General features: G+C 46.6%; 1 protein-coding gene across 5 annotated transcripts in view; it reads right to left on the reverse strand.

Moving 5' to 3' along the window:
• Positions 1-13,938, reverse strand: part of WASF3 (WASP family member 3) — an 87,603-nt gene that overhangs the window by 42,925 nt on the left and 30,740 nt on the right. For all 5 annotated transcript variants that reach the window (XM_029936927.1, XM_029936926.1, XM_029936925.1 and 2 more), the window contains one exon: positions 3,797-3,939. In XM_029936927.1, coding sequence (XP_029792787.1) covers positions 3,797-3,929 — 133 coding nt within the window. In that variant the 5' untranslated portion in view covers positions 3,930-3,939. The remainder of the gene's footprint in view (positions 1-3,796; positions 3,940-13,938) is intronic.

Consider the following 13,938-nt stretch of genomic DNA (forward strand, 5'->3'; position numbering starts at 1 on the left):
GCATCCTCCTACACTGTTGGTGGGAATGTAAACTGGTGCAGCCGCTCTGGAAAACAGTGTGGCGGCTCCTCAGAAAACTATCGATAGAACTCCCTTATGACCCAGCAATAGCACTGCTAGGGATTTACCCAAGGGATACAGAAGTGCTGATGCATAGGAGCACATGTACCCCAATGTTCATAGCGGCACTTTCTACAATAGCCAAATCATGGAAAAAGCCTAAATGTCCATCACCTGATGAATGGATCAAAAAGATGTGGTATATATATACAATGGAGTACTACATGGCAATGAGGAAGAATGAAATACGGCCATTTGTAGCAAAGTGGATGGACCTCAAGGGTGTCATGCTAAGCGAAATAAGTCAGGCAGAGAAGGATACCATATGTTTGCATTCATAGGTCTATCAGGAGAGACTCGGCAGGGGACCATGGGGAGAAGAAGGGGGAAAGAGAGTGAGGGAGAGTGAGGGACACAGATTAAGGGAGACTACTGAATACTGAAAACAAACCATGGACTGAAGGGGGAGGGGGATGGAAGTAAGGGGGTGATGGTCATGGTGGGGGGCACTCGTGGGGAGAAGCACTGGGTATTACATGGAAACCAATCTGAAAATAAACTATTATAATTAATTAATTAATTAATTAATTAAATATGGCTTCCCTGTCTCCTCCCACTTTCCCCTGATCACTCCTATCATAAGTCAGGAACTCATGAAAGAAAAAATAAATCTGAAAGTTACTAGGCTAATTTTTTGTTTTATTGGAGAAAGCTTTCTTTGATCTTTTAACTGTAAGGCTATTCAAGTTACAAGTTTTCTCTTTCATTTTTATGTTCTTTTTTTTAATATTTATTTATTTCTGAGAGACAGAATGTGAGCAAGGGAGAGGCAGAGAGATAAAGAGACAGAATCCGAAGCAGGCTCCAGGCTCTGAGCTGGCAGTCTGCACAGAGCCTGATACAGGGCTCAGATCCATGAACCCCGAGATTATGACCTAGCCGAAGTCGGACGCTCAACTGACGTACGCATGACTACAGTCCCCTTTCGGTAGATCCAAGCATGGATCGCAGGAGGAAGGGGGAGGTAGGGGTGAGGCAGGGGCACCAACTGCTGAAGAGCAGGGAGAGCTCTCCCGCGAAGGCACGGGGACCAGCGACAGCGTGCTCTCCGCCCTGCTGCGTCCCGTGGTCTCTCACACAGTCAGCTCCTGCTTCTCTGCACATTCTTCTGCCGTCCTTCCCCAGCTGGCTTCCTCTGCCATCTCTCAAACTCTGCCTGTGACTCCAGCTTCAGTGTACAGGTGGCCTTCACTCCTTCAGGCCTGGGTGACAGGTCAACAGCAGAGCCCATAATAAGCGAGCATGCTCACTGTGTTTCTTCGTTCAAACTTCCCACAGGCACAGGACTGACCCAGCTCATCTGTGCAATCCAGATACATGGTGTCTGATTCTCTAGATCACACTTCTAGGGCATGCTGCAGCCATCCTCTCTGGAGGGATTCCCAGCTCCCCAGGTGATTCTAGCAGAGACAGGGTGGAGACCCACTGAGGCAGCCTAACTAAGGCTGACTATCCTTGAGGCTGGTGCCCGTCCCTGGTCCACTCATGAAGCGAGCGTGGGTTAGACAGATGCAGGGAAACCAAGGCTGGGTGGGGCATTACTTTCCTATTGCTCTTTCTCCTGTTGTGGCAAATGACCACACATTTAGAGGCCTGAAACAACCACATTACGTATCTCACCGTACTAGAGGTCAGAAGTCTGAAACGGATTTCACTGGGCTGAGTCAATGTTTCGGCAGAACGACATTCTTCCTAGAGGCCTCAGAGATTTATCTATCGCCTTGTCTTTCCCACCTTTCAGAAGGGGACCACATTCCACGGCTTATGGCCTCTTCTGCCATCTCAGAGCCAGCGCCGGCTGATTCAGTCTTTCTTACGTCCCATCATTCTGATGCGGGCTCCTCCTACCTCCTCCTTCCACATGTAAAGGAACGCTGGGAGTGCAGGGAACAATCCAAGCTAACCTCTTCCTCTGAAGATCAGCTGACTGGCAACCTTCATTTCCCCGTCACGTCACACAGCGTATCCACAGGTCCCAAGGATGCAGACATGGACGTCGTTAGAGGGGCCCTTATCCTTCTGCCTACCACGAGCAGACTACGTGGAACAGAACTACAATGTGTGGGGTTTACTTACAGCCCCCCGCCAACATAACACCAGGCTGAGTGTCATTACAGCATGGGGTACAGCCTGACTATGAAAACTTCAGCCACTGTGTTGGTTTCCATCTTTTATACTCTAGGTCAACAGGCATTTCAGCCATAAAAGCAAGAGACCGAAGTGTTCTTATGAAAATATTTTAAACTCAAACAGAAACATTTTTACCCTTCAAAAATTATCAGCTATTTTCCTATAATTATATCAATTTACACATTGTATCAACAACCACTGCTCAAAATCGATTGTAATTAGTTTAGGTGCCAAAAGGAATCTATTTTAAAACAGATTTCAAGTAATTTTCAAGTTACTTTTGCCCCAGCCAATGATTATAGATACAGTAAAAATAAAACAACCCAGCATGATTGTTAAAAAAAAAAAAGCCTTCTCCAGAGTATTTCTTCGAAAGTTAAATAAAATTACTTGAATGTTTTCAATTTTTATGTTTTAAAAATATTTATTCATTTTAAGAGAGAGAGAGAGAGAATATCCCAAGCAGGCTCTATGCTGTCAGACACAGGGCTCAAACCCATGAACTAAGAGAAGACCTGAGCTGAAATCAAGAGTCGGGACATTTAACCAACTATGCCACCAAGGCACCCCAAAAAGTACCCGAATATTTTTAAAAACGTATTTATGTGACTGAGGCTACCAGCATGTGAAATCACGGAGGATTTTCTAATTATTAACAGAGCTTCTGGAAAATGTTACTGTGAAAACCCGTCACCCGAATGCAGTGTCAACTGTCTAAGCCAAAAAGAAGCGGGACAAAGTGAGAAAACAAGATCATGATATAAATGTAAAAGTTAGGGGAGAGCATCCTGACTTCAAAAAGCTGTGAAGAAAACTGCATTTTCATGACTATCTGAGTCTTAAGAAATGAACTATTTTCTGGGTAGTTCACATTCATACTCAAAATTAAAATAAGAGAAAGTCCTTTCTTCCTTATATTTGCTTGTGTTTATAACCTACATATGTAATAAATACAACAGTCCTGTATATGAAACAGTTTATCTGTTGACCTCAATTTGGAAGTTGGTACCCGGGTTTTAGTCAGTAAAAATTGGCAAATCTTACTATTTTTTGGCTTCAATTTTCAATTCATTTGGAATATTACTTAATCAAATAATACTTGAGCACCTACTCTATGCCAGGCATGTTAGGAGTGTTAACAAGTTTTCAATTTTTCCTCTTAAAAAGAAAACACGAGTCCTGTCTAAGCTTAACAAAGTAATTCACATTTTTTTAAAGTACCACTCACATTATCCTCATTTAATATGCATTTTAAAAAATCGACACTATTTAAAGTAAGAATTTGGTCTTATCTAACAATTTGTAAATTGGCCAGTTTGAACTTTACGTCTTCAGCACATAAAGTTGGTATCTTAAGACCAGTGAGTTATTTCACTCTCGGAAAATCGGGAGGCGGGGCGGAGGGTGGGGGTGGCTCTTTCCTTCAAAGCGCAGTCTCTTCTTTGGACAAAACTAACGACTGACCTGAAACCAATCTGCTGGTGTCAAGGTTAATAACGTGGCACTGGTAATCAGAAAGAGGTGTCGTACACATAACATGACTTACTTAGACTGCTCAGCTGACGTATGATAGCAGCGAGAGTGCTGTTGGTTACACATTCAAGTTCACTGGTGATCCCTTCCGGCAGGGCTCCCCCGCACAAGTGCCGGGGTTCAATGTTCCTCTTCACTAAAGGCATGGCTCACGATCTGAAAAGTAGAAAGACATTGTTTTTAAAAAGCTCACATTCACATTTTAACAAATTTAAAGTTTGCATTTTCCTTTCTGCGTGAAGAGTCAGTTAAATACACAACAAATGTTGAATTAATTACATTAAAGTGTATCGATTGCAAAGGCATACATAGCGAACAACCCTACTTTCATAGAAAGAGAATGTAAGCAAGATTTCCAGTAAAGTATGAATGACTGAATACATATATTTTTACTTGCTCTCTCTTCTTTATTAAAATGATGAGAGATCAAAAAGGCAGAGGCCCAGAAGTTCTAAGGGCAGAAAAGGACACAGCAGCCCCAAACTGGACAGACACAGAAAAGGCCACGCCCTGGAAGCAAATGGAGGGAGAAAGGAAGTGAGCCCATCTGCCCACCTTCCCCAACAAAAGCTCAGGAACAGAAAGTGTCATATATGCATGACAGGGGCAGAGGTAGGGGGTAGGGGGGATGAGGAGAGGGGCAGAGGTGGGGGGTGGGGACGGGGAGGCCATAAGCTACTGCAAGGATCTATGTGAAGAAATATGAAAACAGGAGGGATAGCTTTTACAAACCCATTTACAAATTCCTTCTCCCTTCGTGGGCTGCCCCCACTCCACCCTACCCAGCAAGTTTTACTTTCTGGTGAATTCTGGGATTTGGACTTGAGACATGAAGCATAGCTAAAGGTTGGGGTAGGAAATGCATGGAGACCAGGGGTATTAAATCAAAGTGTACACTGAATGTAAGATAGGGCTGCTCTCCACACCCTCATTCCTGGGCTCGCTTCTCCACTTGGCTTCCAGAACACATGCAGCCTGGTTTTCACTCCCACCCAAAGAGACTGGGACATGGCTCCCTGAGACTACTGGAAGAGAAAAGATCTACAAACCTGGACACTGGGTCAGGGCTCCCCCCATGGAAAACGCCCACCAGGTCACCCTACAGTTATACCTGCCAGTCATTTCTCCCCACACCATTTCCACATGGCTTTTAATGCCCCAGACAGTGTGCTCCGTGGCTTAGCTGGTTAAAGCGCCTGTCTAGTAATGCCCCAGACATAAGAACGCACAGTGAGGGATCAGCAGACACTTCAGGAAAGCCTTCCCCAGAGTCCTGGGAGTTCTTTTCACTTCTCTCCTCAAAAAGTACATTATAAATAACATAAAAATCTCAACTTTCTGTTTAAGGAGGCATATAGAGTCTCAAACCTACTACTATACAACCAACCTACTGCTCATACAACAGTTGAAAATCCAGCGACTGGGTCATAACTGTTATTTTGACAAGATTATCATATTCCCCAACATGTAAGAACAGAAACACAAGAGCCGAGGATGCTGGTTAGCAGTCACACCAGCCCTGAAATGCCAATCTGGAATTCTTGTTCTGTGAGAAAATAATATCCTATTTGTTTAAACCACCATAGTTGATTTCTGTTACGTGGTGTGAAAACTTATTTCCATCTGGTACAACAAAGTAATGGTACACTGTACCCAAAGAACCTGGAATGTGGTAAGCATATAATAAATCTTTGCCTTTCTTCCCTCTTTAGAACCTTTGCTCATGTATCTAATAAATACCTACAGAGCACCTACAACCTACCAGGCAGTTTAGGAGGCGGCAAGGATCCAATGGGGAATGAAAGCAGACAAGGACCCCCAAGACCCACTGAAGCTCTATTCTATGAGGAAGAGAGACATTGATCCAACCACACAGGTTAATGAACTCGGGGTTAGGAAACCATTTGTGGGAGCAGGTGCCCAATTGTCTACAGAGTCACGAGCAGCCTCCCATGGACTCTGGACATGACTGCAGACCTGAATCTGAAGGGGGAACAAGGGTCCTGGGGTCATGTGGAAAATGAAGTGAAGGAAGGCAAAAGGGGGTGAGAACTATAAAGAAAAAGTTCTGTTCAAGTATCCAATGTGTTCTACTGACTATTTCTGCCTTATATCCATAAAGGTGGTGGTTCAACACACTGACCCTATTTTCAGATTCAAACACTACTTCACCCATTGATGCAGGCGCACTGCCTACAGCACATCCCTTCACCTCTCTGTGCCTGTTTCCTCCCTGTAAAATGGGCTGACAGCAGTATCTACCTTAGAGAGTGAGAATCTAATGAACTATTACAAATATTAATCATTTACAATAGCCTGAAATATAGTAGCACTACAAAAATGTGACTGATTAGTTGAACGATATCTTCTATGTTATGTTATTATTTATGTTATACTAAAAAAGGAGGTTTACTAGCCGATGATAAGGCTGAACCACAGAATGAACAACATTTGTATAAAAATTAAATGAAAGAAGACATATATACTCAAGGCAAGACTGCTAAAATATGAAAATTCTGGATCTCCAAGTCTAAAGGCAAAAATAGAAGATTTACCGTGAGCTTTCATTTCTTTCTGGAATCACAACAGAACAACAGGACAGGATGGTCACGAATCGCAATTAAATGAACTAGAAAACCAGAATTCTTCATAAGAGGAAAAAAGAAAAATCATAATAAACTTAATAAAAGCATAGAGTGTAGAAATAAAATTACGGAAAACTTATCAACAGGCGCTCACTCCATGAAAGCGAGAAGGAAATTAAGCAGCAAAAACCATGATATCCATAAAGAAGCACGGAGCGATCAGGGGGTGGAGGGTGAAGAGTGATGTGGTGGTAAAAGCTTCTAAAGATCGCACAGATAAGCTAGTGAACCAGATGTTCTAGAAGAATCTGAATTTGAGGGCAGTCTGCTTGTAACGCTGATCTGTGAAACTGGCCCAACTGTTAATTCACTTTTACATAATTTCTCAAAAGAGGAACAAATCCTCTTATAAATAAGAGGTTGGGGTAAATGTAAGATTTAGAAGCTGACTGCTATGCATATAATATTTCCCTATTCCACTTTCCTTTTGTATTTATTCAGGAGAAAATGTCACTCTCTACCCGTATTTTTCAGCCTCTGACATACCCAGTACATCACCTCCCCAGTCCACCACCCACATTTCTTTGGACCTACAGTGTATTCAAATGCACAGAAATCAAATTATACATGTATCACAGAGGTCCCACCAGCTTGTCCAAAACATGGCCGCAGCTAGTTAACACCTACTCCCCTCTTTCCCTGGACTGGGTAGCTCCCCGTTATCAGATACGTCGGTCATTCCTCAGGGCAAACGTGGGAGCGACCGCTGGCTATTTGCCACACAGGGCATCTCAGAAATGCGCACAGGATCTTCCTCTTCACTTAGAGGTGCTTGCGGCCCACTCTGATACCCCACCCTCCCCTGCCAAAGGCCCTCAGTTTCATATTTAATACAGCCCCTTCTTGTGTTCACACAGTGAGCTGCTGGCTTAACATGCTGGGTTCTGGGAGGCTCCATGGGTACTTGGCAAACTCATGGAAAGGGCCCGGAGACCAAAGAAAAAAAGCTTAACTCTAAATGGGTACATTAACCACATCTTTTATTTCTGCATTCTGATGCTTTGACAGTCTGGAGCCAGACGGATGTCCCTAGAGCCAAGTCCTAGAGCTAGTAAACTCACGTAGGGGCTCGCCTCTCATATGCAAACCTACCAACCCACAGCCCACACCTCCTCTATCTGCTCTCACACCCCACGCCACTGTCTACCTGCCCCAATCCCCCCAGGACCAGACCAGACAACCAGGGACAACATTATGCCCCAAAGCCTGCTGAAATTACTCAAAGTAGTAATCCAACCCCAAACCTGCTCAGCCTGCCTTCTTGGTCCTTTCCCACAGAAACCACAAAAAGGCTCTTGATGTCAGTTTCCTCTTCCCTTCTGTCTCCAGGTGTCCCCTGAGCCCACTGCTTCCCCACGTAGTCCCCTCATGACGTGGCGTACCCCTCATCTTCGGATCTGTAACATTTATCTTACGGTATCATCTCCTGATCTGCTGGTCACACCATACGTCACCTTTTCTATTAGCAAACTGTATTTTAAGACAATGGGGAAATCTGAGAAGGATTCCAAGGAGGCAATATGGAAGTTATTCATCTGTGTTCCCGCTTACCATTCCAAGGGAAATGCTGGAGTCTACATGCCTGGTACCAGGCTAGGACTTCCTCCCAAAGTGGACTATAAGCTTTCTGAATTCAGGGACGGAGTCTATAAGTTCTGTGTTTCCCACACCGACTTGTGGAGTCCCCAACACAACTCGGTCATTGAAAAACTGTCTGCTGGTTACACTCCCACATGTGTAGCCAGACATGTCTCTGTTTGGCCTTCTCCTTGGCCGCACATCTGTTGTTATTCCAGTATTTCAGCCCTAATTAACCCCAGCCTTCATTTCTCACCATCATTACGCATCATTATGCACTCCCACACTTGTCTAAATACAAATGATACAACAGAGGGAGGCTGTGCTACTCTCTCCTCAACTCTAGAAAACCTGTTCCTTTTTAAAGTTCTAATTACCTAGCAATGACTTTCATGACTTCCCGATTCAGTGTGAAGTACTCTACCACATATATTTTTCCCTGGACGCCCTTTATTTTATCTGACACTAATCTAGTTTTGAATAAATTGAACAGCAGGGTAGAGGCAAAGGGGAAAATGTTGGGTCACTCGTTACTCTTGAAAATGCGTTGCAATGACAAAAACAGACATGTAATGAACAAACCCAATTAGTCACCAACAAATCACTTAAGCATGCCTCTCGATTCCTTCACTGGAGAACTACAGAGCATCCAGAGCGTCCTTCAAAGTCATTCTGTGCACTGAGAAAAAGAATCAAAGATTACTAATCAACTGTTTATGGATGATTAAAGATTACGTGAGGTATTGCTATTAAACCTGTAGTTCATCCAACCTTTCTGGGAAATGTTTCAATTTAGAGAGAGACAACCTGGTTCACATAACTGTGAACCAGATTCCAGACGCAGCTGAAAGCAGGCCAGAGGCCTTCCCTGAGAATCCGGAAATGGGGCCACAACCCCCGCTCTGCTCTCTTGAACAGCAGACATGGTTAACTCCTCCACCACTGGAAATGGAGACTGGCACAGTCAGTCACTGCCAAGAAATTAGAATGAAGTGACAGACAGACTGGCAAAGATGAGAGAGAGACAAGGACACCCCAAGGCTTTACCCAATCCCCCTCAGGCTGCATGGACAATGAGGAGAGCACACTTCCCCCCAGCCCCCCACTTCCCTAGGGGTCAGACTTGCATCCCAGTTTGATGGCTTTTCCAGCCTTTTCTCGCTTCCTCTCTTTCCTTCCACACCAGCAGCTCCCCTAACCAAATCCTCACAGGTATGACCCCAGCTGGATGGCTTTCTCTCAAGGACCCAGACAAAGAGGAGCAGCTCTGGGAGTGGTCTGAGAACACGGGCAGTAATCCAGGGACACGGGCCTTGTGCACAGACCATGATGCAGGCCGGGAGGAGGTCCTGAAGGGGCAGGCGTGAACAGTCCTGCCGCAAGACTGCAATGCACCTGCTACAGATGTGAGCCGTAAGTGACCTGGGAACGGTCCCGGCCAAGGGAAATGCCATGAAGGGAATAATAATGCAGACCCTTGGGAGATACAGAAGGTAAGAACATCTACAGAAACAGCAGAGCTGGCTCGCTGCCGCTGGCCTGCACCGATGGCCTGTGTAAGGGTAACAAGTCACTGAAATCGGTTAACACATGGTTAATGGCTACATGAGGAGCCTCCTGGTGGGTGCAAACTGGTCCTCACTGTTACCTGCAATGGAACTGGGGTCTTAACTGTGACAGCTACGGAGCTCACAACCTCACAACGTTTGAATGCTCAGCCAGGGCACTCTACTATTATGCAGGTCTTCAGGGATCCTGAGACCCGGAACAGGGACTTCTGACGGATGCCCATGAGGACACTGGCTCCAGACACTTCCCCACCACTGACCAGGACCCTCCAGAAGTGGTCCACCCACTGCACCGCACAGATGGCTTCGCCCCCACCGGCTGCCAGGTGGCCAGCACTTGCCAGCACTGCCGGACCTGGCAGGGGAGACTGACATCACGCAGACTGATGAGGACAAGCGTGGTGGGTGACTACACCCCAGAGGCCATGGTAAGACACGAGCCTCGGGGGCATGAAAGATAAACTCCAGGAAGGTTCTGGATGTGGCGACTCTGGTGAAGCTTCTGGGGGTGTGGCACGTAAGGGCCTGCTGGGATAGCCCCTCCCCAGTAAAACACACACATCCAGCCTACAGTGCCTGTAGGCTGGGTCCTGGGGGCCACGCAGCTCTGGCCCATAGGCCAGTGACATAGCAGGTGCCCCCTGAGTGTGGCCTCGAGCAAGAAAAGCCTCTGCAGTGGGGCCGGGCTTGGCACAAAGAGCCCAGATGCTGAGGCCGCAGGATCCAGTGACCCTGGACGGTACAGAGGTGTCCATAATGGGAGCAGGGGCAGTATGAAGCCCCGGGGAGGCGCTAGGGGGAGGAAGAATGCACGCCCCCGGGATTCTGAAGCAAGGCCATGCCATTAGGGCAAAGCATGATGCACCCTTTGTGAAAAGCTCTTGATGTGTGCAGAGGTCATAGAGCACAGCAAGAGTTCAAGCATCCCAGGGCCCCCCTGGTGAGCTGGGCTTGTAGGTCGACCAATCCCCCAGGAGTGGGAAATGGCACACCCATTGCCAGTAAGCCAGTGTGGGAGGCACCAGCAACTCCCAGGAGCCACAAGTCCAGGCCCCCAAGTCACCCACCACAGCTGCTGGTGCACTCTGTGCCCCGTGCCCCTGGTGAAATGCGGAATTGCACGTCTAACAATGGGGGAGGGCGAACACGAGTTTGGATGACAGACAGGTTGGCCTGACATAAGGGAGGAAGCCAAAGAGCACCCATGGCTCTGCTATGGCAGCATCTCGGGATTGCCCTCGAAGACCCTGAAGAAAATCTTCCGCACGTGGAGCTGCGGGCAATATGCCAGTTCACCCTGCTTCGTGCAGGGTGGAGAGGTAGCCTGAGCTGAAAATCCAGATGCCTGGGCTGTCTGTATGGTCAGGGGAGGGAAGGAGAAGGATTGGAGCATCAGAGACAAGGCAGTCCGGGTGACAGCATATGCATAGACATCTAGGAGTAGGCACAGTGGGACACCTCTGTATCACATCAACCCCTACTGCAAAGTATCACGCCGTGGGGGTAGGGGTCACTGAGTACACACTGAGATCCACAAGACTGCAGCATCAGGATGTGCCTGATGGGACCTCACACGTCACCACACCTGACCAGGGGCCCTGCCTCACAGCTAGGAGGCTCGGGACTGGCCCCAAAACATTGGGGGGAGCCACATGCCACACCATCCAGATGCGGATGCCCCCCCGCCCCTGAACGCTGGGACAGCCTTATGAGCACATGGACACACCAGTTCAACAGAGAGTCTGAAAGGATGGGTGCGACGCTTCACGATGCAGTGTGTGTGACATCCAAGACCTCTCTCTATGGCACCATGGCCTGAAGAAGGGCACACAGGCTTAGGAGCCAAGAGTTGGAAGCGGTTACTTCTTACCTGTCCAACCCCCCACTTACCATCACTGCCAAGAGCCCACTGGGGGTTCTCTGTTTCCATCCCCACGCCCGTGGACTCTGGAGGGCTCAGAGTCCTCGGCCCCAGAAGAGCTCATTCTTGGCAGGGGCAAGCCACAAGTTCTGGCTCTGGACAGTAATCCGGACTCATTGGGCCAGGGACCAGAAAGTGAAAAAGAGTCCCCTTGAGACAGAGGAAGCAGACTGTGACAGGGAGCAAAGGCTGTGTTTACACAAAGGGCAGGGAGGAGCAGCGTGGAAGCCTCAATACTCGTCTTAAGAGTTGGCTGCTTCTGGGAGGACCCGGTAACTTCCTACCTTACTTCGTGCACTAACTCAGCGTGCATGACCAAGGTGTGTGCACCACACCTGCTGGGGTCCTGGAGGACCAACCTCCTGTTGCCCTGTTTCTCACGGTGGGGTTTGTTCTTCATGCCTTGTTTTAGGAGAGCTTCCTGACACAGCAATCGAAGGTTTGCTTCAACCTGGCACAGGCCTGGGGTTCTAATTTCTCAGCAAGAGCCTGGGGTTTGTTCTGATTCTGGAGCCCCGGGCAGGTGGCAAGCCATTTCTCCAGGTTGGAGAGTAGTTCCTCCGTCCACTGTTTAAGGGATGTGACAACCCTCTGAAAATGACAGTGCTCATTCTGAGACCTCAGCTCCAGATGGCTGCCTCAGGCCGGCCCGAGACACGTTTCTTACCGTGGGCAGCATTAGAACCCAGCCTCCGGTGCCTGTTCCAGTGTCCTTACCCTTCTCCACCCCCTTTGCTTCTAACACCCAAGGACAGGCTGCCAATGTGTTCTTTTCAGCATGGCAAGGTTTAAAAAAAATAAAAAACACATAAATTCAGACACACATGCAGTTCTACTTTATCCAGCATCTGTGTGTGCCCACAGAAACTCAAGTGGCTAATTTCACTTCCTATATGTGGCTTATGAGGACTCTTAACCCCCAGCCTCTCGATCATTGCATCACATCACGTTTCGCTGCTCCTATAACCCTCCCCAATGTGGTCCTCAAATCTGGAACGATAAACAGTGACACACAACAACTATTGACGAGTTATAGTGAAAAACTGAAAAGGATCAGTAACCAGCAGAGAATGATATGGATAAAGCAGGTAACAATGGGGAAAACAATGTTAAATATACAGAAAAAACATAATACTCTATGGCTAAAATAAACAAGTCAGGAGACTATAGATGCTGGTGAGCATGTGGAGAAACGGGCACCCTCCGACACTGTTGGTGGATATGTAAACTGGTGCAGCCACTCTGGAAAACAATGTGGAGGTTCCCCCAAAAAATTAATAGAACTCCCCTATGACCCAGCAATAGCTCTGCTAGGGATTTACCCAAGGGATACAGAAGTGCCGATGCATAGGGGCACATGTACCCCAACATTCATAGTAGCACTTTCTACAATAGCTAAGTCATGGAAAGAGCCTAAATGGTCATCAACTGATGAGTGGATCAAGAAGATGTGGTTTATCTATACAGTGGAGTACTACATGGCAATGAGAAGAATGAAATCTGGCCATTTGTAGCACTGTGGATGGAACTCAAGGGTGTCATGCTAAGTGAAATAAGTCAGGCAGAGGAGGACAGATACCATACGTTTTCACGCATAAGTGTAACAGGAGAAACTTAACAAGAGGACCCTGGGGGGAAGGAGGAAAAAATAGCTGGGGAGAGGGAAGGAGGCAAACCATGAAAGACTCTTGAATACTGAGAACAAACTGAAGGCTGATGGGGGAGGGGGAGAGAAGAAGGGGGTGATGGGCATGGAGGAGGGCACTTGTGGGGATGAGCTCTGGGTGTTATATGGAAACCAACTTGATAATAAACTACAAAAGAATAAGAACAAAAAACATAACACTATTATTCAATTTGAGTTACATTAACGAATTAACCCTGAGTCCCTGTGTGTGATTAAACCTTCCCTGCCTTCCTTACAGCTTGCTGAGAGGCATGAAAATGTGTGCTGGGCAAAAAAAAAAAAAAAAAAAAAAAAAAAAAAGGTAACGGACTGATGGTATTATTATGTTTTAATATTAATATAACATTCGTTCCTAAAATAACATACTTAATATCTTCCCTCTGATTTTATTTAGTGCACAATTAACCTACAGCTGAATTTCTCCTGCAAATTTACTTACTGTGGCAGCTGAATGTCTGAACACTGGCATTTAACTTCCTGGAGTAGTAATCTTCTAACTAAAGTCAAATGATTAAGGAATTTCAAGTCATATCAGTGTGCTTTCTACTTGGAGGCAACTTTTCTTTTTTCCAATTAACTTATCTAACCTCTTTTTAAAATTTTATATACTGGGGCCCCTGGGTGGCTCAACTGGCGAAGTGTCCAACTTCAGCTCAGGTCACAATCTCACAGTTCCTGGGTTCGAGCCTTGCATCAGGCTCTGTGCTGACAGCTCAGAGCCTGGAGCCTGCTTTGGATTCTTTGTCTCCCTCTCTC

Source organism: Suricata suricatta, chromosome 4 (assembly GCF_006229205.1).
Source record: "Suricata suricatta isolate VVHF042 chromosome 4, meerkat_22Aug2017_6uvM2_HiC, whole genome shotgun sequence".
Classification (NCBI taxonomy): Eukaryota; Metazoa; Chordata; class Mammalia; order Carnivora; family Herpestidae; genus Suricata; species Suricata suricatta.